At 41.1% G+C, this 25,138-nt stretch overlaps 1 protein-coding gene across 3 annotated transcripts; it reads right to left on the bottom strand.

Annotated features, from left to right (window-relative positions):
* Window positions 1–147: 147 nt before the first annotated feature.
* Window positions 148–13,886, bottom strand: COPB2 (COPI coat complex subunit beta 2). 3 transcript variants are annotated; one of them, XM_063408077.1, is made up of 22 exons: window positions 13,731–13,886; window positions 12,455–12,592; window positions 12,115–12,201; window positions 11,124–11,250; window positions 10,419–10,567; window positions 9,156–9,302; window positions 8,095–8,194; window positions 7,834–7,976; window positions 7,414–7,613; window positions 7,012–7,122; window positions 6,682–6,770; window positions 6,498–6,604; window positions 6,075–6,218; window positions 5,301–5,431; window positions 4,800–5,007; window positions 4,502–4,612; window positions 3,474–3,688; window positions 3,110–3,202; window positions 2,823–3,003; window positions 2,643–2,711; window positions 923–1,015; window positions 148–506 (listed from the first exon to the last, which is right to left on the bottom strand). In XM_063408077.1, exons 1-22 carry the CDS (start codon window positions 13,731–13,733, stop codon window positions 411–413), a joined length of 2,742 nt encoding a protein of 913 aa, XP_063264147.1. In that variant the 5' UTR covers window positions 13,734–13,886; the 3' UTR covers window positions 148–410. The 3 variants fall into 3 exon arrangements, with proteins under 3 accessions (XP_063264147.1, XP_063264149.1, XP_063264148.1); XM_063408079.1 differs by having other exon boundaries at window positions 923–1,009; XM_063408078.1 differs by having other exon boundaries at window positions 923–1,012; window positions 13,731–13,885.
* Between the last annotated feature and the right edge of the window lie 11,252 nt (window positions 13,887–25,138).

Below are 25,138 nucleotides of genomic sequence, written 5' to 3'. Positions count from 1 at the left end.
AGTAAAGGTACAAGCACACACCTCAGTGTAGTTTTCAGCTACTGTGCTCCTGTTTCATAGATTTGGAATATACACTATGGAAGCTGCGTTATTCTTAAGAATTCTATTCTTATTACATAGTACTAGTAAATAGAGAACCAAGGAACAGAATGTTTAAAAGGATTTTTATTGAATTGCTTGATAAATGAAAACATTTTTAGTATGTTCTGGAGCAGGCCTACATCTTGTATTTCAATGTACTGAAGCTGATTCTCTCTGTACAGTTGCTGGCTCTGTACTTCCTTCTACATGTACATGGTCCACTTTTGATATAAAAATCAAAATAACCTGGAGCACATAGTCCACAGAATTTCATTCCCCTGGGTTTTGACCACATTATTTCCTGATTTGGTCATCTAAAACAAGGATGTTCACTCATCTAAGATCTCTTCATCCAGATTGATATCTGTGGTATCAATATCCTCCAGATCCAAGTTATCTAAGTCATCTTCCAAGTCCAGCAGGGTCTAGGGAGAGAAAAGACTGGATGAGGGGGATACCACTGTGGTTACACGTGAGGCAGCCTATGGGATGGAGGGCTCTGCAGGATGGATCTGTGCTCTGCAAACAGCAGCCAAGGCCTCATGAGGAACACGAGTGCTAAAGGAAGCTGGAGAGCAGCTGCCTGCTTGGTGAGTAAACCTTCCACCACTGCAGCTTTTTACCATCAGCAGCTGGGTTTGAACTCCCCCTTGTCGCCCCCCGCCTGCTGAACTGCTCTGTTACTGTGTGCAGTGTCTGCACACATGGGGCAGGGCTCTCAGCTCTGTGCTGGGACTGCCAGAGTCATGGTTCAGGAGCTTGGTTAAATCACACTCACTCAAGTCTTTAATGTAAAATGAATTCAGTGCGTATACTTCCCCTCATGAGACTGTTTGGGTACCTTTTGATCTCTTGCTGGAAGGTTATCAGAATTCTGCACAACTGTCTTCATCACTTCTTGTTTAGGAGAGGGAGCTGGTTCTTCAGCCTTCTTCTAATGGCAGAGAAATTCCTTTAGTTTTATTCAACTTAAATTCTTTCAACAAAAGCAGGTAAACAACAGCAGACCTCTCATGCCCCTTTCCCAGTGGTTCTCTTTCAGCTTCCCTCAGTTATTCTTGAGCCACATCTTCACTGTCAGAAAAGATTCTAGTCCTCACTCCACTGGAGACTATTTCCCACCCCTGTATAGTTGAAGCAGTTGATGGTGGAACTGATAAAATGAGAACCCTCAAATTATCAATTCATTTTAAGTACTGAAGTACTGTTAGTGATTTTCAACATCCTCAGCAGGAGAGACTAAGTTAGTCAAGACTGACAGCAAATTTTAGTAGTTGTTGGGCTTTGTGTTCCAAATCCTACAATGGTTTAACACTTCATCTTCTCGCTTCACTGCTGCACAAGTTTTACATTAAGATAATTCATCCATCAGTACTATTAGTGTAGCAATGGTCCTATTCAATTAACTATATTTAATTATAGAATTAATCTATCTCCTACAAAACATCCCATATTCAGCTTAGCTGTAAGGGACAGCTGGGTTTTAGGGCTTCTCTCCCATCATGAGCTGAATGCAAACAGACACTGAGGTCTTGTTTTCAGCCTCTGTGGCAAGCTAGTTTTCATTTGTTTGTATAGGTAGCCCTGACAATCATCTTTACCAAATGTGCAGACAAGTTTGATTTTGCTTTCATAGTATTCATTTGAGGCACAAGAGGCATAGTCACTACAGAGTCTTGAAAGTAACCTAACTTCTCTACTCTGTCAGGGATGTTCAGAATTATGTTCTCTAGTGTATCGCGTATGAGGAAAAATGTACAGACAATGGAGAGTTGTAGCTTTTCTGTTTCTCCTTCAGTTTCCAGTGCAGTTTTGATTTTACATGTTTATAGCCTCAAAGAGCTGTGGCAGCATCACTGCCTTTGAGAAAACCTCACATGATTTTCACATACAAATGTAAAGTGTATTTGACTTGAGCAAAATTAGAAGTTGTCATCTTCTCCTAAGGCTCTGAAAAGCTTCAAATGTTTGTTTCAATCTGTATGCTTATACTTACACTTGTCCTGTTTTCTGTCAAATAAGAATTGGACAACTGAGGTGGTAAAAAAATGAGTTTGTTACTTCAGATACTGATTAGAATCTATGTTCAAGTACTCGAGTAAGATTCCAGTTAGTAGCATTAGTTATGGAGCAGTGTTATTCCATAACCATGCAGCACACCAGCAAAGAACACAGAGCATTTATCACTGCTGTAACAGGCAAGAGTTTCCATTTCCAGCTGCTGAACTTTTAGATAACCAGCTGCAGTTGAGACAGTGTCTGTGAATGCAACTGGAGATATTTTTCTGTAGGATGAATTCAATGGAAAGACTCTACAATTACTCATACTACAAAGGGTGAACCAAGGTAAGAAAGCACACAAGTAATTTCACAGTCAAGAAGCTGTTAGTAGGTACAGATGTAGATTAAGAAGAGTCTGAGGCAAAAGAACATGAAGCCAACTGCAGCACTTACAGTCAAGGTAATAAAAGCAGTAATTTGTCCATTACTGGTGAAATATTCTCCAGGGTAGATGTTACTTAAGATAGCAAAGTTCTCCCTTAGATTCATCACTGACTGACCTGAGATGTCATTAATCCAGAGGGCTCAAATCCTTTTGCTTCTTCAAGTAAGTTTCTTTCTTCATTTGGCTAAAAGTAAAAAAACCCAGACACATTTAATTGCTGCACTGAGTTGCTTAGAGCTGATTTTACATAGCACCAAATGTTTTTCTTCTAGAGACAGTAAAACCTTCTACTTACAGTGACAAGGGGGTATTCCCTGGCTGGCCTCAAGTCAGCAAGACTTTGCTTAACGTACTCTTCAGCAACAAAAGCTTCCTTTAATCCAGGGAAAAGATTTTCATATTCTGTAGGATCAGCAAGGGACTCAGCAGCTTTTTGATTGATTTTAGAGAGGCTCTCCCGCCAGAGTTTAACAACCCTGAAGATGCAAACCAGATTTGTTACAGACAGTTCATTCAGACAACACAACTCATGCTCTGCATATTATAGCAATATTAAAATATTACAACAGTATTAGAATTTACCTTGAAACTTGGCTTGGCAAATATGTCCGTGCAAGGAAAGCAGCTTCAGGGAGACGCCCAGTTTTGATCAGGAGTTCCAAACATGAATCAAGCCTAAAAGATTTCAAGATGTGATTTTAAACAGCAAACTTAATAAAGACAAATTCTTGTACTAGAACAGCTGTTTATTCTACTCCATTAATTTAAGGTGCTTTCATTTCAGATTTTAAATCAAGCAGCCATCATAGAATGAGCTTTTCTGAGAAGCACCTACACTCATCTTTCTCCATGAAGTTTTCAGCTGTAGTTAACCACTTGAAGAACCTGAGGGTCTTGGCACTTGAGAAAGCAGAACAGAACAATCAGAAGCTCATTTGCTACTTACTTTCCCTGCAGGAAGTAGCTCATAAATGCCACATTATTCTTGCCATCCTTTTCTGCACCTTCAGCTAACTTGTTCACCATGCTGGCGTTCCCTGAAGCTGTGGCCAGGAGCAGCAGCCCTCCGTAGTCCTGGGCATGGTGGAGACACTCCTGGGCTAAGCCAAACTGGCATTTACTGATGGCAAGTTCTGCAAGCTGCTTCCACTTCTGTTCTGACTGATTGTACAAAAAGGGGAGAGGAAAGGAAAAAAAAACAAAACAAACCACTCACATTTCTGAACAGCATTTAAAGGTTTTTAGAGCACTCAGTATGAAAATATAAGTTGACTTGTGAAGGTACTGACTACACCTCTCTTCCCTTTGAGGTACTGTGATTACTGCAGATCGCCAGCATGACACAGTGAGTGTTGAGAGATCCCTACCCAGCTGTAACCTTACATAAGATAAACAGCTTCTCAGTAAAAGTGGATGTGGGAGGCAGGCATACCTCTGGAAATTTAACTATAACAATCTCTTCAAGTTCCCAAGTTAACTCTCAGAATGCTGAAAGGCATCTGTATCTATAACTAAGTTAACATTCCTTCTAAATAACTTGATTATTTTACAGCAGGAACAATGAGATCGATTCTCTGCATGATAATAATGGGACAAATCACTGCCTGTCAGTTTTTTCAGTGCAGCAGTCCAAGTTTGCCAAGGCTGTAACAAGGGTCTGAAGGCTTCAGCCCTGTCTTTCTTCCTCTCACTGTTAAGTACTGGAGATTAAGGCTTGGTACAGGGCTCAAGTTTGGTATTCTCCAGGAGTTCCTGTAGCTTTCTGAGCAGACACCATTCTTTGTCCCCATCCCACAGCTTAGATTCCTTTGAATTACAGGTAGAAGAACCTCATCCAAGGAGTTGGTGACATTTCAGTTGTGTTTAGGGAGTTGTATGGCATCCCCACATACCGCTGCTTTCTTCTTACTGGGCCTCTCAGACTCCTGCTAATGCTCAGAATCCAGGATGAATCACCGAAATTTATATAATTACCTCTGCTTCTACTGCAAGCTGATAGGCTATTTTTAATTCTCCAAGTTGAAGAGCAAGTTCAAAACGATGCTCTGGATCTGTAGATACTGCAAGAGCTTGTTGTTTGAAGCCCTAAAATAAAAATGTGACAGTGAAGCTGGGACCTGTCAGGTCAAACATAATCCTAAATACTTTAACAGAAGTTACTTTAAGCAGAAGGTTACTGCTCACAGATAACTGGTTTTTGCTTAGCAAACTCAAGTAACAATGTGAATAAACTGTTTTACTTAGTCGGATAACTGAGAAGTAGTTTTCTTGCCTGTTTTTCCAGAAAATGTGCGACTCTGGTCCTCTGTTCTTTTGGGATTGTGGGAAGAACTTTGTCAGCCATGCCGAAATCTCTCCTCATCACAGCAGTTTGATATTCGAGCACTGAGACCAGCAGAGAGTAACTAACAATGTTCAGCTCTTTATCGCCCAAATACAGCCTGTTGTCCTTGGGGATATACCCCAGGAGATACATTGTTCTGAAACAAAACAAAGAGCACTCCACTTCAACAGACCCACACAAACAGTCTGTACAAAAACATTGCAGTAGTTCTTCTTGTAGCAAGAATACTCCCATCAAATCCTCTGCTTTTCCTGGAGGTACTCCTTCACACAGCACTATTCTTCCCTCAGAACTGCACTGCTGCCTCCTAACACCCACCTTGTTTCCACCTCTGCTGCTACAGCAGGGCACAGCAGCAGCTGCCAGGGTTCACCTTGAACCCCCTTCACTGAGAGAACCTTGAGCACTTTAACTGAAGCAGCAGCTCACCTGTCCAGGTGGGCAATGGTGACAATCTCTCCTCCGACGTAGTAATTGAGTCTGTTCACAGAACTGGTGTAAATAAAGCAGTCACCAACCCACAGACCTGTTTTCACAATCTCCTGGATCTCACCAAGAACCTGCAAAGCAAATTTTGGTTAATTAGATACATTTAAAAAGGTAGTTCTAGGTAACAGAAAGACTACTGCAATTTAAAATACAACTCCATATTCTATACTTGAATAGTTGGGCAAATTGCAAATATAAGTTTAGATATAGATTAGAAGTACATAAATGATAATTTAGTTTTACATGCATGCTACCCAAATTCTTAACTAACCCAATTATAAATCTAGAAAACAAGCACTACACAAGACACTCAAAGGTAACTTTCCTTCTGAAATGTTGATTTCTGACATTTCACTGCAGGATGTTTTTTCACTGCTCAAACTTGAATAACATTTCAAAATTTGAAAATTGTAGAAAAAAATTAAGCAATGACCTAAAAGTGTGTTTTAAAAATAATCTCTGTAACTCTCCAATAATGGTGAACAGATGAAGAGAAATGCAGGCATCAAGGTCTGTGCTGGGATTCAGACAGGGATACACTCCTCAGGAATCCCAAAAAAATGCTTAAGTGTTCCTCAGGCAGATGCACAATGTGTGATACTAAAAATGGTCTGGAAACTAACATTTAAATTGGACTATGTTGAGGACTAAGTTTGCTGCACTCTCTTGCTTCTACCATCTCTAATGTTATTCCACTTTTTAAATAGAAGGTACCTCAAAGGCATCTTCAATTCCATCTTCAGTGACACCTTCATGTGTTTCTTGGGCTGCTGCCACTTTTTCTGACAGGTACTTGAGAATGAAGAATGACTCTTCTGTAGCAATGCACACAAGCTCACCCGAGTCAGACCAGAAAATCTGTGACAGCAGAATCAACAGTGGAACAGTGTTACCCCGGGCTAAGGAGGGCTGTGTGGGAATTAAGGGTAAAACACACCAGCTCTAGAAGGTTTAGGACTGAGAAGCCCACATATACAGGAATTTTTCTGCCCTTTCTGCCACATGACTGAGGTAAACATAAATTATTACTTTATTATTGACAGCTTGGCTTCATGCAAGAAAATCAGTTTAGTAAAAAAAAGTATATATAAATCAGTAAACCCCAACAGGTTTCTTCAGTCCCATGCAGAAACTCACATGTTTGGGTTGGATTTCAATCCTGCGAATGAGCTCTGTGTTCTCCCAATCATAGAACGCCAGGCCATTAACAGATCTGACTCCCAACAGAAAGCCACCATAAATGCCTGCAAGAAAATAAAAGGTGAAGGAAGTCCACATTGTGCAAAAACCATACCAACATGTCTGTTTTTGACGTACTTACCTTCTGCTCCAAAATCAGGTTTGAATGACTTCTTCTCTTTGAAATTTTTAAATATCTTTACAACACTGTTGCTCTCTCTGATTGCATACCTAAATAAAATTAACAAAACCATTATTCAGTTTCCAAAGTAGCGAATTACTAAACCATAAGCTGCTACAAAACAACTGCATTTGAGTTATCTTCTAAAACCAGCAGTGCTAAAAATCCAAACTTTTCAAGCAGGACAACTATTGAAAGTTCATTTTACATGCATGTTTTGGTCTTCATGGTCTGAAAACTAACATTTGCAGCAGCAAATGTAATACAAAGGAAAAAACCTGCAAGACTTACTCCGAAGAGTCATGTGCCCACACAAACTCCTGTGCAGAACCAAAGCTCTTGTTCCTCAGAGCCATGGCTGTGTAGATGATGTATTCACCATCACCACACACCACCACGAACCTGGGGCAGGAGAGAGAGGCACTCGTCAGATATCTGTGTTCAGCTCCACAGGCAGCAGCAAGAAGGCAAATTATCTGTAAAGATAAAGGATCCCATGCCCAAGCTAATCACTGCAAACACAGAGTGTGAGCTTCATATATTCCTAAAATGTCATGGAACTCCATTTCCTTCCTGAATCATGCTCCTTCTGGACTCCACTGAGCAGCTCTTGTACCTTGGATCCCTTTTATTTGCGCCTGTTAACAAAAATACCCCAACCAGTTCAAGAGAAGTGATAAAGGAATGTGTTACCGTCCATTAGGGTTGTGCTGGATTGTCTGAGGATAAATTTCACAGCTGCCCATATCCTTCACAGCCAGTGGCAACCTCTCTCCATCCTTGATTTCAGCATCTCCCATCGCTTTCAAGTTAGCCTGTTGGACTTCAGAATGTTTAGCCCAAATAATTTTTCCATTTGCATCCATGGACATGGCAGGTTCTTCACGACCAAGCTAGAAAGTAAGTAAGAAGTTAGGCTATGGAAAAAAATACATTGTTGATTTACTTTTCAGTTGAAAATATCAAATGAAATAGCCAATCTCTATCAAAAAAATGCCAATTAAAATGCCAAAATTTCAGTATTTTACTTATTATCCCAGATTCAGCAACCAGTTGTTCTGCACACAGGACAGCGATGGATCACGATTTCTCACTTCAAGCCATGAACTGTACCTTAACAATAATGCTGCCTTCATCGTATCCCAGGGCTACGTTGTTGGAGCCTCTCAGGCTGGCCACGCACCACACCCTCTCCATGCCGTAGTTCAGGGTGCTCTCCAGGCGGTAGGTGCTGGAGTGCCAGATCCTCACCGTGCCTGGGGACAAACAGAGGATCCTGTCATCTCCGTGTGAGGGCAGCAGGGGCAGCCACACCACAAGAGCTCTCCCCTCAGTTCTTTACCATCCTTTCTACACCACAAAACCCAAAGTTACCATCTTCAGAGCCGGTGATGATGATGGGCAGCTCTGGATGGAAGCTGACACACGACACGTTCTGAGCGTGGCCTTCCAGGGTCTGGACACAGGTTTTATTCTGAAAGAAAGAGAGAACGCAATGCCACATTTTAACCCTGATTTCTTAAAAAAAATCTCCCCCAAATCCAAAATACATCTGAAAATTCTCTAGATTTCTTACATTTGCAAGGCATTCAAACAACAGCACTGAGCTATTAAAAACTGTGATTGTATTGAGTCGTACCTCCTACACAGAAGAAAATATTTATTTCCCTTGACAGAGGCATTTCCCTCTTTCTAGATGTGTTTATGGATAGAAAATATGCTTTCTCAGAACTGCATAGCACAGCAGATTAAAGCAAGATAGAAAGCGGAGTTCACTGCAAAAAAAATAACCAAACATTCCATTACAGGTGAAAACAGATCTAATTTAGGTCTTTGGAAAGAATGTTCATTCACACAGTTGTGAAAGAGAGGCTACTCTGCTTGAGATAACTACCACTGGAGCATGTATAGTGTCTCCAGCTGCTCATGGTGGCAAAATCTCAAGCCTTGTTGTGTAATATCCATGACTGCATTGAATGCTTAAATTAACAGTGCCAGCTTCAACTTGCCCTTCTGCCCATTCAGTGTTCACAGGAAGAACTCAGGAGTTCTAGACTCCAGCACTGTAACTGAACCCCTGGATTAGATCTCTTTCCTGAGAAGCATTCAAACAGGGCACCTCATCAGCCCCGCCCTCTTTGGGGGTAGAAGAACATCTGTATGCATGCAACACATGGGCCTGTGCCAATGTGCACAGGAGGAAACAGAAGGGGGGAAGCTACAAAGAATGAAGGAAAAAAAAGAGAGGTGGAAGGATGGAAAGAGTTGATACGTGAGCATTTACACTTGAACATAGAAAAGGGAAAGCTTAATCCAAAAACATGAGGCCTAAAAGGCAGGGAATCAGTTTGTCACAGGACAAAAAATCTAATAACAGAGACTCTATACTGAATATGGTAGCTTGCACAAAGGCTCCTGAAGAGCTGAGCACACACCTGGTAGTCCCAGATCTTCACCAGGCGGTCATCTGCCCCAGAAATGAGGTATGGCTTGTCTCCACCACTGTAATAGTCAATGCAGTTCACTCCTTTCTCGTGGCCTTCCAAGGTGAAGTTGGGAGAGGATGATCCAAGCTGCCACACCTGACCAACAAAACACAACCACCTGTACTCAGCAACCTTCTGTGTCCAGGTCACCCTTGGCAAACACAACAGGTATCCAGAAGTACTTCACAAGTCCAAAGAGAAAGAACACAGAATTCCAAAGACGCAGTTGTTTTCTTAGGTGAAAAGCCTCAACAACTGCTCAGCAAACTACCAGTCCTTCCCCTATAAACACAAGTAACACACTGAATTGCCCATGCTCTGCTCAGACCTCTAAGCAATGAAATTGGGTGCTTTAAACTCTTTTTTTTAAGGACATGAAATCATATAAAACACTGCTTTAAAGAAGTAGTATCTGTTTATAAAATTAACTAGTAACTAATTGTTATTATACGTGAGGTTTTCTCCATGTCCTAAATTTTAATTTTTCCAGCTACCCTAAAGAATATCAAATCTCATGTTAAACGAGGATACAAAATGAAGCAAGTCAAGTGTGGACATTCTAGTGTTTTCTCGTGTTTATCACATCAAATCAACATTTACGTGCACCCAATCTCAACATCTGTGGCCATATGAAATCAGTGCTGGCTTTTTACAGCCAATACACTGATAATGTTCAGGGAATGTGAGGAGGTGTCACTGCTCAGTGGCTGCAGAGCTGTAGTCACAGATATTCAGTAGCAGCTGCACAGCAAATGAGACCATGAGAAGGCTGAAGGCATCTCTGGAAACAATTCCATGCACAGACAGCCAAGGACATGAAAGTAATGGGAGTGACACCTTTTCCAGGGTTTTTTCTCTTTAATGCACAATTAAAGTCTTTATCCACTATACAGTTTCAATGCGCCCAAATTACTCACCGACAGTAAAACCAATACTCCTCTCTCATATTTCTGTGTAGTCCAAATGAAGATACAGCACTTAAAAGAGTTCAAAGAACTACTTCCCAATCAGGAAATAGAGACAACAGGTAATATGGTAAATTTACTGAATTACTTAGTGGGTGCCTGGACCAATGTCCAGGTCTTCGTTCAGTCAAAATTCTATTACTGCATCTGCTTTTAAGAATACTGACCCATCATCCATACAGGATTATTGGTTTGTGTACACTGATAATCACTTAATGACTAAAAAACCCAAATATAGATTCTCTACCTTAATTGTCCTATCCAAAGAGGCACTGGCAAACTGGTTATTGTCTTTTGGGTTTATGACAATCTGCATGACGTAATGGGTGTGTCCTTCAAACACCTGAGAACAAGACCATTTCTTATCCCAGTCCCAGAGTTTGATCAGCATGTCATCTGGAAAAAAACACAAACAACCCAGCTTCAGAGGGTGAGAACTACCTCCTTCAACTGCATAACCCCCCAGAATCTCATGTTACAGGCTGGAAAGGAGGCACTGCTAATAATCTATTTGCATCTATAGGATTACCAGTCCTTGCAGGAGAACCACATGGACATGAAAGTTGTCTGCTGCTTTCAAGTCAGATTCCCAGCTAAAAACTTACTCCAAACCATGACAAAATTTTTTAAAAAACAGAACCTGAGCTGTTTGAGACTTTGCCACACTAATTAGCACATATATAAATATTTCCTCTGGCAGATGCTAAGAGAGAAGGCTCTTTGCTCTTCTCTGACAAGAACACAAGCCATTATATTTTAAATTTTAAGTGCAGTTGATATTCCATTAAAAAATATGAATACATATACAAAGAATCAACAAAATGACAACTGTCACACTGGCTACTCGCTCAAGGAATCCTGAGTCTTCCCAGGAAGACCTGCAAGCCCTCACTCCACAGAAAACAGGGGCCTGGGAACAGCTGACCATGAAAACATCCCAAAGGACTCTCACCACTGCTTGTGAGGATGAAGGGCTGCGTGGGGTGCACTGCAATGCATCGGATGTAGTCGGAATGGGCCTCAAACATGTGAACTCTTTCCAGGGTGTTGTAATTAAAAACTCTGATCTGCATGTCATCCTGGGAGAGGGAGGAAAAGCCACATGAAAATAAATCTGTGCAGCACACCTTCGATGCAATGCAGGGGAGCTAGGAAAACACATTCCACCATTGGAGACAATAAAATGTTTAACAAAGTTTGCTTGCTAATGATACAAATTATACTTGGATTCAGAAGGCTATAAATTACACACTGCTGTTCCAAGGCATTTATGAAATGGAAAAAACTTTAACCAAATTTTCATTTTTACAAGTAACTGAGTCATGGCAGCATAAGGTAATTAAATGAAAATAAATTTATACTCTGTGTACAGGGCAGCAGACTAGGAAATGAAAGCTGAGACAAAAATATTTAGGCACTACCTTAATTTAGCAAAAAAAAATTCACTCCAAAAAGAAAAATGTGTTACAATAATCAGAAAACATCTATTCCTCTCAAGGTAGATTCACCAAATAAAAGCAGACATTTTTTTCTAGCGGTGAGCAAAACGAAAAGATTATTTTTTATATAACCAAAAACAAAAGTAGAAAGCAATTCCTAATTCACCTTACCTAGAATTGTCAACAGCTTCATCTTAGTTAAAGTAGTACCTATGATATTGAGTCAGAACTGTGTGTTGAGTATGCTCCAGCTGGCAGGAAAAGGTAAACTCCATCTCTCTGGCATTATCTGCAGAGCAACTTAGCAGGTTGCTCTCTTTTGAAATGAAAAGTTTAAGCTTCTAAGCTTCCTTAAAGGAGAAGACTTCTGGGAAACCATAGTGAATTCATATCTCTACGAATTCATATCAGATCAGATTATCATGAGATGCACAAAGTGATGGCATGAAAATTAATCAGAGAAAGTGCAGCTGCATAGGAAAACACAAGAGGAGAACAGCTTACAGCTCCAGTCACAACCCAGTTCTTCCTCGCCACGAACTTGGCAGCTCTCACAGGCAGGTCACACACTTCAAAATTCTTCACCAGAGTCTGAAAATAAAAACAGGTAAGTTTATAGCACTGGAGAAAATACCAATTTTGAAACCAGCTCTTTCTAATTTCTGAACAGTGTCCAATATGTCACTTCCTTGTCTACTGATACAGTGATTCTTGTACTCAGGCAGAGGAGAGCACAGTCAGTTAGCAGCAGCGATTGAAGGTTCTGTAGAAATTCAAATTTCCAACACCAGACACACGTGCCGGTTCAGAACACCTCACAGTAAGGCACAGCTGAAGGCATCACCTGTGTTTCATGGTTCCAAACACAGACACTGCCGTTGTAGAGGCTGGCCAGCATCCACGGCTCCGTGGGGTGCAGGTCCACGCTCTTCACCCGGTCAGAGCGCGCAGTCAGCTTCCGCTTGATGTCCAGGCGCAGAGGCTGGGGGAACAATTGGGAATACCAGGTGACTTCACAGCAAACTGGCACAAAAAAGGGAGAAGAAGAGCTGCAGTTTACTCTTAGAATAAAAAGATCCCATCCTGCTGCTCAAGCAGACAGAAGGTTACTACTCTTTTCTATCCATCTGTGTATCTGTTTCTGTAGGAAGCATTACTTCCCCACCAATGGCAATGGCTCTGTTTAATTTAGTTCTGTGAAATTCACAGTTTCTTCATATTGTAAAAAGTATCTCCAGCAGAATAAAAAAAAATTTTAAAAAAATGCACTGCACATCTTTCCTGGTGTCCCTGAACTACAAAAGCAAAGCAAAGAGAAATTACTCCTAATACAAATATTACAAAAATAATCTTCCTGCTACTTCACCTGGCAAACCAGGATGGAAAGTCAATTACCACAACAGAGTACAACACTTGCCCATTACAAATTTACTTACATTCATAATTCCAAAATTACGTTTTAGAATGGAACACTGTCTGGTAGAAACTGAGAGGTGAGAAAAGTCTTTCCCTTACAAAGAAGGGTCTGACCTTCCACTTTCATCACTGGCAACGTAAAGCCAGAGTATTTAAAAGGCATGAAGTATAGCAAAGTGATTTTTTAATATATTAGAGGCATTGTAGATTCATTTAGACCCTCATTAACGCTGCTTTTATCTCAGAGAACTTAGTGGACAACGGCTGATCAAAGAACACTGCACATATAAATAAAGCCTCTAGTTACCTCTGTTAGACACTGCGAGGAGAAAAAAAAAACCTGGTTATCATGTAGCACCCGTACCACAGACATGACACGGGATGCAGAGACGAATTTGGGGTTCATTTCTCCCACTATAAACATTAGGAAGGCAAGCACAGCTACACTTGATTCCCTGCTTAACCCTGGAACCTCTGGGATCCGCAGCTCCCGAGGGCCGGGAATGGCCTGTCCGAGGGGTGAGTGCGACACGCACCCCGACCCCCGGTACAGCCGCCCGGGGGGCTGAGGAACGCCCACGGCAGCACCGCGCCCCGGCCCCGGCCCCTCCTGCCTTCGCTCCGCCGATCGCTGGGGCCGGCTGGCATGGTCACCCTCCCGCAGCGGGGGCGAGGAGCCCCCCGGGCCCTTGCCTGTCGCTTACCATGGCTCCGCTGTGCCGAGGTGCCGCCCCGGTGCCCCCAGGTGCCGCCCCGGTGCCCCCAGGTGCTGTCCCGGCTCCGCCGCCCGGGCTCGGTCCGATCTCCGACGTGGAGCTTCCGGGCCCGCCGCTCTCGCGACAGCGCCGCCGGGGCGCCCCTCAGTCTCGCGAGAGCGAAGCGGGCCCGCGGAATGCCGGGATATGTAGTCGGCGGCGGCGGGCCGCGCGGCGTAGGGCAGGAGGGGAGTTGTAGTCGGCCCGCGGTGCCTCGGGGGCGGAGAGAACGCGGAGCCATGGAGCCGCAGACTGGGAAGGGACCCACGGGGACTATGGAACCGAGCCCCGGCCCCGCACACCACACCGTGTGTCTGGGAGCGTACCCGGCCCTCGGCAATCCACACCGCACCCCGCACACCACACCGTGTGTCTGGGAGCGTACCCGGCCCCCGGCAATCCACAGCACACCCCGCACACCACACCGTGTGTCTGAGAACGTTTTCTAAACACTTCCTGAAGGCTGTCAGGCTTGGTGCTGTGCCCTGCCGGAGCCTGTTCAGTGCCCAACCTCTGTGTGAACAACGTTTTCCCGAAATGCAGCCTCAGCCTCTCCTGACACAGCTCTCTGCTGACCCCTCAGGTCCTGTCACTGTCACCACAGAGCAGAGATCAGTAGTGACCCCTCGCTTCCCCTCCTGAGGATGCTGGAGATTGCTATGAGCTCTCCCGTGAGCGTCCTGCAGGCTGAACAGACCAAGTGTTCTAAGCCACCATTCACCATTCACTCACTCATCCCTTTGTTCACATCCTCGTGGCCTTCTTTGCACACTCTCGAATAGCTGAATGTCTTTTTTTTTATACTGGGGTGCCCCAGACTGTTCCCTCAGTGTCCCCAGACAGAGTCCCCTGTGTGACCCTGGACCCTCAGTGAGAGGCAGAGGTGACGCTCTCCAGGTGTGCCTGGCCATGTCCCCTCAGTACAGGCTCGACGTGCACCACGGTGACACTGCTGAGGGGACACGACTCCGGTGACAGCTCTCAAGGACAAACACGTGGGCCTGGTCACTCCTGCAGACCCTGAGACAGGCATTGTGACACTTTTCTTTATCATTTTATGAGATAAAATTGCTGCAACTCCAAACAGCATCTGATAGAAACATGGGAAATGTGAGGGTTTGGGAAGCACCAGAGCACAAGGAACCAGTCTTGAGGGAATTTCTCCTACCCATGCTGCCAGATTGAAGTTCCATCTCTAAAAATTGCATCCCCCCACATTTTGTTGGGTAAAAGAGAGGAATAACATAGAGGCTATTTATATTAATTGAGATCTAGTTAAAGACAATTTGTCTTTCAATGTAAGTGTTCTGCTGGGGAGCCCTGTGTCCTTTATCCCACAACACTGTGGGAAGGATTACACTGGCCTGGAGTGTTTACAGTCTGAAGGACATAAACAAATGAAAGCAAGAGAGACAGAATAGTTACTGCAATTCTTGTGATTTTCATTCTGAGGGAGAAAAGACCGATAATTAAATCTTAAAAAAACTCCACAAGTCCGATGAAAAGTGAGAAGAGAAATGCCTGAAGCAAGAAAAGGGGCACAATATTGTCAGCTGCTGTGGATGAGTTTAGACTTTCAGCTTTTTTTAAGTCTTGCTTCCTACTTTGAATTCATTACAGTGTAATGAATAACACTTAAAATGTTTGAGTACAGAATTTGAGGATACAGAATCTGGATAACCCTGCCTAAAAGGAATGATTTGACTAAAATTTATGAATTTTGAGTGTAGTTCATGATTTTTAGATGGCTGAGCAGGAACACTGAAAGAAGAGATGTAGAGGAAAGTGACCTTACAGAGAATATAGGTAGTGGGGGATATACAGCACATACTGTGTGTTTTTCGTTGAAAAACTCAATGAAGTCCTGTCCAGAGAGAGATGAGACTATCACAGGGCAATTAAAGATGATCAGCAAAGTAAGGGAAAGATGAAGGTGTAGAGCTTGTTAGTCAAGAAAATAACAGCAGAGAAAGGAAAAAATTATTTTGCAGTTAGCTTCTCCTGGGAAGTTGTAGTAATAGAAAAGCTAAGTGGGGGTGGGGGGGTGTTTCAGCAAAAAAGCTGAGGGTATAAGCCAAGACTGACCTTACAGGAGAAAAGAAGAAATGAAAAAAGCAATTAAATTCAAAATAAGAAATATCCCTCACAAGCTGTTAGAGGCAAGTTTACCAGCTGGGTATGAGTTCTGAGTCCAAACCATGATACATTGTGGAAATTAAAAGGGTATACAGAGTGAATATATTATATATTTGTTTGCTTTTTACATGGTTTCCTGTGTATCCTGTACTGTCCACTGTTTCACCAGGGGCTGCATATAAAACAGCTGGAAACCTGATGTGTCTCTGAGAAGCCTTTCAGTACAGGGATTACATGAGAACAAAATCTCTGCTTCAGGCTTTTTGTGTAACTCAACAGCTATTCCTATGCTTGTTTACTGAAAGATATTTTTCAGGTAAAACCCCGCCGACCCAGTGTTTTATTGCAGAGCAGTGAAAGAGGTAACTCTGTTCCTTGTGGGCATTCCCCTGAAGTTCTCCAATGCCCCTTTCTCACCTCTGCCTGCTTGGCTCTGCAGTAGCACCTGCTGCAGCTTACCTGGAGCAGCACCCCTGGGCTGGGCATTTGTCTCTCTCCCAGGCCTGGTAGAAATCTGGCATTTTCTTTACTCTGGAGAAAGGGCACAAACCTGAGTTGGCCTGTCTCGTGTAGCTACCAGATATCTTATAGACCACAGACAGGGAAAGGGGAGAGGAGAGGATGATGCAGGGAAATGATAAGATGGTTGCAGATGAGAAGAGTGCAGCCACAGGTGTGGCTTCCTTCAAAAAACAGAATGAAGCTGTACAGAACATTTTCAGTGCAGTGTGAATGGCCATTCCACAACCGCCTTCTTGTTAGGAACACAGCCAGCATTTCTGTTAGTGTGGATATAGGTGTGCCTATAATTGTATATTAGAGGAACTGGTTAGAGGGTGTTGCAGGACATATTTCCTGTAGGTGCAAAGCTACTTTTAAATCTCTTGAAAGTTCTCAATGCAAAGCAGTAAAAAAGACCTTTTTTATTACCCAAATAATTGTCTCTCAGGAGAGCACTTACTTACTTTTCTGAAATTTCAGCTTCCATTATTTTGGCTATAAAATTATTGGCAGGTTTTGAATTTGTTTGGCAATAAAAATTTTGTCTGGAAGTTGGATATAGCATTTTGAGGTTAAAAAATATACAGTATCATTATTTCAGAGAAAAATATTAAAGCAGTTTGGGATATCAGTCACAGACACATATAGGTTATCCTTAGTGTACCAAATGAATTTTACCTGGTGTTTCAACAATCAAATACCAGACCACTTTCTTTTTCTCTCAAGTAAAGACCAGAGGTCTGGAAATAAGAGTCATATCTATGTGGCACATCCTGCATGTGTGAAATGCTGTCAGGTAGAGTCATACCTAAAAATTAATGAGAATGCAATTTATTATTAGCATAATAATAGATATAGTAAATAGAATGTAATGTATATATATATTACATGTAATAATTATATGCAATAAATATAATGTGTGCTGCTGCTTGCTACAGTAGGTGCTCAGTCCTGGGGTCCAGGTTTTCTTTGCCCTGATTGATCTACCCAGGAGGCAGATTCTTTCTCCAGGCTTCAGGCACTGCTGGTTCTCCTCAGAGGGTTCTGTGGCACCTCCTGGGATCTCTGTATTTCACCTGGGGTTCAGCTCCCCAGTGCCTCAGGGCTTGGCTAACTTAGCTGCTTTTGGTGGTTTACTAGTTCCCTAAGTGTCTGTGAGCTACCCTGTAACCTGAAGTGCTGTATTGTTTCCATAAGGTCCTTGCTTTTAGGAGAAACAGAGGCACTTAGCTCTTCAGGTCAGCTCTACAGTATTGTGTTTATTTTACATGTGAATTAATATGCTGTGCTGCAGATTGCCAGGAGTTAATACTGGCAGTGCAGTGAACTGAAGCGAAACTCTTTGCAGCCTTAACTTGGCAGACAGTGAAGATTGATGGAGCATGGTGGGTTTAAAGGGAAGGCGTTATTGACATGTAGGTGGCAGAGCTGTGAGACAAACCCTGCTGTAAATCTGAATTAAAGCCTCCCTTGTTATGATTTCACTCTGTGGTGGCTCAGGGACACAGCAGTGGTGTGGAATGCACTTTGTCTCCTTTAGTCTGAGGTGCCCAGCCTGTCTCTTACTGTCTTGGAAACATCCCAGCCTTGGGTACAATTCTCACCCGTGTACCAAACATTAACCTGACTAGAATAATGAGGAATTAAAATGCCAGTAAAGAAATAAGAACTGTCAAAAGGCTAGAGTTCAGATTAGAAAAAATATAATCCCATCTCCTCCAAAACCTGCAATCTGCCAGTAGGACCCTGATGGTGCATAAAATGATTGTTTCCAAAAATACAACTATGAATGTAGCACATGCAGAGGAACAAGATACTGCACAAAGTAAAGGAGGGTTTGGAAGTTTTGTATTTGGTGTAATCTAAAATAGTATTGCCTGACACTTTCATTACAGACCTGCCTTTTGAACTCACAATTCTGCCGAACTTCAGCCACATGGATGTGGATGTTTTGTGGTAGGTGCCTTCATCTCAACAAGATAACCTATTTCAGACTGTTTTCAAATTTCAGTAGAAAGGTTTACTATTTTTACTATTGTTAAAGGGTTTTAAGTGAGAACAAGTACCACCTTCTTTAAAATCAGCGACAGGATAATCAGCAACACTTTCAGCAGCATTTGATATAGACTTAATTTAAAGAGAAAATATAAAGTATTAATTGTGGAAGCACCATAGTATGTGATACCCACATGCTGATAACAAGGAGAGAGATGTCTTTAAACAGACAGCTCCGAGAAAAAAAGGTTGTCAGGGAGAGAAACCAAAGTGTTGTACTAATATAAAGACTCCAGTTCTTGACCTCCTGTACTACAGCTTCTTTGGGCTTATTTGATTCATTAGATAAGTGCTATCTTTATGTTATTCATGTAATCACTTAGCAAGAACCATCCTGACTGACCTGTTAGTGCTCCTGATTTATTAACACTTGCTTCTTGTTTTATTTCCTGGAGGCCACAGTTCCAATTCTGGCATGATTCCATTTCCATTAAGATTGGTGGCAAAAGGCCTTACACCACAGAAGTGGTTCAGAAGGCACCAGTTTATATCCTCCCACGTATTCCTAATTTGGAGCTTGTAATTTCTTTCTTTATCAGATTTACCGTGCATTCCACTATCGTTCAATGTTGGTGCTAATGTCCTTTTGTGGAGTTTGGAGGCTTCAGATAAACTTATTCCATTTTCTCTGCTCATCTTCAAACCTGCCAAACAGTTCCTAAGATCTGATTCAGTGAGCAGTTTAGTTTGCCCTGAATATAGTCTTGAGATAACATGAACTAGAAAACCTATAAAAAGATTTCTTCTTGTCTGAGGAGTATCAGTCCAGTAGCTACTTAAAAATTTCTGTAACAACATTGATTTCAGGACAGAGAGATTCAGTGATTTCCATTTTTATTTCCTAGTTTATATTATTAACTTATCACTGCTCACTACGGAGTTGGAGCATTCTTGGGAAATGATTCAGCATAAGATTTTCCATAAGCTTGCAAAAATTGTTTATTGAATAGCATGGGTTGCCAGCACCCTGGAAAACTGAGAACACCGTGTTTGTTTTCTATTAAAGTCAGTCAAAATTGGCATAGAGTTATTTTTTATCCAGACCCAAAGTGTTAATAAAAGGAAATTTAAGAGCAGCACTATGGACACTGAGTCAACATGAAAAGTTCGCAGTCAGACTTTGATGATTGACTGTGGCTTGTGAAGGAAGGAAGTTTTGGTTGTTTTCTCTTGATCTGGCAGTTTTCATTTTCCACATGCAGAGGTGAAGCTTCAGCCCCTACTGCAATGTCTGTACAATGTCCAGAAAAATCCAGAATCCAAGAATCTCAATATCGTGTCCAAAGAGCCTCCACCGGTGTCTGTCTCAAGGGAGCAGCAATGATATTAAAACTGCTTTTGTGGCAGCTCAGTGATACCAGACAATACCTTCCCCTTGTGCATTTGGTCAACAGACAAAGGAAAGGGGATTGGGTTTAAAGCCCAGATGTCACTGTTGTCACTAAGATCCCACTGCTTAGGCTCAGAGTCTTTTGTCTTTATCATTTGATAGCAGTGGTTTCCCCACCGGCTCAAATGCAGGTCAGCTTTGTGGTATGCTAGCACAGAAAACCAAACCCTGCTGCTATGTCTTGGTTTCAGGGCAGGGTAATTTACACAGGGTGTCAGAAGAATCGTCTAGAAATCCCAAAGGTGACCATAATCCAACACTATTCTCTTGAGATATGCCAGTCAAATGGAATGTGGTTTTGTCAACAGGTTTGGAACTTTTTTTTTTTTAATCTATTATTATTTTTAAATTTGTTTACAGCAGTGTAATATGTAGGTGTTTTCCTAGGAAAGGTCAAATCTCTCTGTATTTATGATTGGAGCTGCATAGTTACATGGTTTATGAGTTTGGACTGTTCAGAAAACCAGAGGCACACAGGATTCTGTGGCATTTCTGCAGCACTGGATGTTTCTCTTTGTATCAAAAGCTTTTTCTTCACAATAACCCAGTAACAAGTTGTTTATGTAGGAGAGTAGGCCATGATGAAAGCTATATTAAATTTTATCCTTGCTCTTTTACAATAATCACACATAAATAACATACTGCCAGAGGCAAATGTAACAATATATTTATATGTACAAGTCTTACACAAGCACTGTTTCTTTTGTTTTCCCATTTCTAGTAAAACCTGAGTCATTAATTTTTTCAGAGATACAGTCATATATATATATGTAATTAAATAATATTGGCGTGTGCTATGTACCTTCTTCGTGTAGTCTGAAGACTGCAAGTTATCTCAACAGTCTCTGTCCACTGTTGAATTTCTAAACTCAGACTGTAGCAATGAATTCTTTTATCTTTTAATATCTCTTTTTCATCCTTGGTCAGTATATTACATAAATGGAACCTGACTTTGGATTTGCAGATTTGTCAGATCTTCTGGACAAATTCATTCCCAATGATGAGGTATATATTCATCTGTTGATGAATGAAGATCAGTACAGAGTCTCATTTTAGACTAAAAAAAGTTTAGGCTTTTAATGCTAGAGGTTTGTGCTTCAGCTCTTATGCTGCTGTTCTTGCTATTCTGTAACACAGTCAGCTTCCCCCTCTCTCCAAGCAGTGATAAGAACCATCACCCACATACTTTTATATCCTTTATGAATTCTTCCATTGAAAATGGAGATGGATTATTTTTCTATGGCTTCCAAATTAAAACAGAGGAGTTTTAACAACACGAAGCCAGTATGTTGTTGGAACTTCATCCCCCCAAAGCAAAAGTACTTGGAAAGCTGTGATGGGTTATGAGTACACAAATTATCTTAACAGTTTTGTTCCTAAAAAGAAATGACAAGGATGTTATTCAATTTACCACGGAGGCATGAAATGACAATAATGATTATTTTTAGTTTTAGAGAAGAGAGCCGTGTGAGTACAAGATTCACCACTCGATGGCGCCGTGATTCTGTTCATATCCATTTCTTTTTCCTCTCTGATGTCTGGACACAAAATCCCAAACTGGTTTTGTAGTAAATCTGTCTGGGAAAGAATATTTATCACATATTTCTAAACGATAGTTTTCAATGTCTTCTGCAGAAGTAAATAAAATTATTTCAATTTTCACTGATGCCCAATGAAAAATTCCCTCAATTTTGGTTAAGAAGTTCTTCAATATAAATTTTTGTGGGCAGACAATGGCAGGGGAACAGTTCCTGGCATCAAATCGACCAACAAGGCTTTTTTCCTTTGTGATACCTTTTTCTGTGTCAAGGAGCTGCACTACACTCATAACAAAACCCCCAAATATAACAGATTTTAGGATTTTGCTCTGTTCTGTGCACACTTGTCTGTTTCGCTGACAAAATCCAGGCTCATTGGATGAGTTTGTAACTGGAGGAGGTGCCATCCACTGTTTGAAACTTTTAAAAATTAGTTACAAAATTACTTGAATGAAAATCCTGTCTGATTTTTGATGGGAACTATTCCATGACAACTGATGAATATTGTTATATTCAAGGTATTAGAAATTAGTGCTGGAGTTGTTTGAAAGCTCCTCTGAGATGGGATTCAGAAGATTGACTCTGGCTGCAAATAGAAGCTGGAAATATTTATAAAATAACACTGGAGACAATGCCATTCTGTCAGCAGGATCTTTAGTGATTGTGTGTTGGCTGAGAGAATTCTGCTGTTTGGGAAAGCAGATTTGATTTGGACAAGACAAAAACTAGGCTTTGCTGGCTGTCATGTTTGTGTTTATAGATTTGTGACAAAAGGAAGTTTCTGGCAATAAGCCTTTGCAGCGCAGACCAGACGTTTAGGAAATGTTTCTATGTGAAGGTAATAGCCTAGGGAAAAAAGCTCTTATTGTAACACTCATATAAATTTTCTTAAAAACCCAAATACCACTAAGTTAAAGCATTTATCTCCAGAGGAGATGCTGCAAATTCTTCTGTGGCTCCAAGTAACTTCTGAAAGTTGCAACCTCACACTTTACAGGAAACTACAGAAACAAAGGGGTTTTTTTCTCTCTCTAAATACTGCCAGATAAGAAGACCTGACCCTGACATTGAACTGGATCCAGAAGTTCTCACATGAAATCTTCTCCTACCTTCCTACCTAAAGATGTTCTCGTGCCTTTTTTTTTTTTTTTTTTTAAATATAATCATTATAATGCAGGGGGAAAATGGTGATAAAAGCACATTTACGCTCCTCAGTCATGGGAGATTAATTACTGCAGAGGGAGCTGGCAGGGAAGGATACAATAGTAATGGTTTAATGGTTTCATTACCAAAACCTAATGGAATGGTCAGGGAAGAAGGATAAGTTATAACCTTTTAACAAAGCGAGATCAATTGATAGAAATATTTTCATATTTTGGTCCTTAAGCCCAAGTGGAATCCTGAAAAAACCCAAAACATGTCTGTCAAATCATCTAGCAGTGACCTAATATTTGAGAAAATTATTTGGCCTGTAAGTTATTTAAGGGGAAATTGGCTAATGGGTGTGAGGCTGGAACATACTTGGCTACAGAATTCTACCCAGAGTGGATGGACTGAGAAGTCTTGGTTGTTCTATTGTTGGCCATCAAGGCCAAAGTATTTTTGCATACATTGGAATATATACATATATTTGGAATAAAGAGCAGGCCCAGATTATTAGATAAATTGTTGCACTGTTGTTATATCTACCGGAGTGATACTGATTTATTCTATGAAAGAGCTTTAATCTATGTCACTTCCATTAGGAAACAAATTTGCAGGGTGAAATGAACTATTTGGACCTTATTTAATCCATTCCAAGGTGCCAAAATATGTTCTGTTTTTCACTGGAAATATGTTCTGCATCTCTTTTTATTTAAATTATTTGCAGTAGGACAGCTACAGTGTTCTGTCACATACTTCATAAATAAAACCTGAGATCTGAGAAGCTGTTATGGTGTTTTCATGCACAGCCTTGCTTGTATTTGTTTATAGTGAGATACACAGTGAGTAAGCAGAATAGATCTTTTTTCCTGTGAGTTTGTGAAGGATTGCCTTTCTCATTTGAAACAAATGACAAACACAAACTGTATCAACAGCATCTAGAGATTTATCCTTGTGAAGAAGTAAATTATGAAAACCTGGAAAGCCAAGCTCAGGGAAAGGCTGGAGCTGCCTGAGCTTCCACTGCTGATCCTACCAAGGGTTCAGGTCCTCCTGCCCCTGTGCATGGCCACAGAAAACCTGGGGCTGCTTCTTGTTTTAGATGACATGAGTCCCCTAAAACAGAAATCCTTCTGTTCTGATCATCCAAAACCTCGCTCTGGAAAACAGTTATTTTCCTTTAGCGACTCTGGATGTGCTAACATTTTAACTAAGTGCTCGTGTTAGCTGCATATTCAGTTTATGCCATCAAGGAAAGCAATTTGCTGTAATGCTACACAAGGCACCCATTAGTAGCAAACAGCAATCTGTGTTTTTAGAGAACCAAGGCTGTTATTTCACAAAGGGAGCAATTCAACTCTGCCTTAATCCTCTAATCAGTAAAGCTCATCTTCCAGGTGTTTTTCCTGACTATTTGACTGCTTGTGGTTTCTTAAAAGTGTTTAGAAAATGAAAGTGTAATTTAAATTAAGTTGTACGTGATTATTAAAAATACAATATATGTGTCTATATAAATAAATGTAAATTCTCATTTTTCTAAATGACAAAAAATGCCATATGTCACATGCATTTATGTTTAGTTGCCTGTTTTCAATATCTAGGCAAAAAGAAAAACTTAAAACCCTGTCTCTAAACATTCAGGAACTTCATTGCAATAATTTATTCTATCAACAACAGTGAATAGCAATACTCATTTTTTCTGACCCTGATACTTTGAATGCATTAAATTTGCAACTTCAGAGCCTGTTTTCAGTAGAGGCCTGATGTGATCTGGCTGAACTGAATAAATGACTCCCTGGAAATGCTCTGACTTGAGTAGAACTACTTGCAAAACAAGCTCCAATATCTAGTTTGACACCCTTATAATTATTTCAAAAGCTGAAAATGAACTAAAACCATCTCAAGAAAAGATACAATTATATATTTTTGAGGACCTAGAGTTGTCTCATTTGTTACACCAACTGACTTTTAATATGACTTTACTCACTTTTATGCCAAAGCTCAATAACCTTTCTCTGCCCAAGCTGGAAGGCATGACCCCGGAGTGGGGGGATTTTCAGGCAATGTGAAGAAAAGGCACACTACACTCTTCAGGACTTTAGGACTTTAGGACTGCTGCCCTTTTGGAAGAGCACTGCTTTAGTCTGATCATCAGGAAATTTAAGCAATCTTTGGCTTTATGACACCTCCAAGAAAAAAATGTATACTTTTGCTATTAAAGTTCTTTTCCCCTACACGTGAGGGAAAAGGTGAAGAAATTTTGAAAAAACAAGTCAGTTCCTAGAGAGACAGCCAGAAAAAGACAAATCAGATCATTCAGTAAATAGAAAAAATGTTAAATATTGTAAAGTAGACAATGAAACAAGCACTGCTGTGAGCAGCGGAACCACCAAAACTTGGTTTCTAGGGGATTTTATCTTATGTTTGAGTTCATTGGCATCCAGCTGAAGGCTTTCCATGGTTATAAGCATTTATCCTAAATGATTTTCTGGAACTTGACAAACATTTGTGCACCCTTAGCCTTTCTCTTACTGGAGGTGTTCTATCAGGCTCTTAATTGTCACATAATATTGTAGATATATTCTACTTTGAGA

This window comes from Prinia subflava, chromosome 11, assembly GCF_021018805.1.
Source record: "Prinia subflava isolate CZ2003 ecotype Zambia chromosome 11, Cam_Psub_1.2, whole genome shotgun sequence".
NCBI classification, from domain to species: domain Eukaryota; kingdom Metazoa; phylum Chordata; class Aves; order Passeriformes; family Cisticolidae; genus Prinia; species Prinia subflava.
This window is presented reverse-complemented; position numbering and strand designations above follow the sequence as displayed.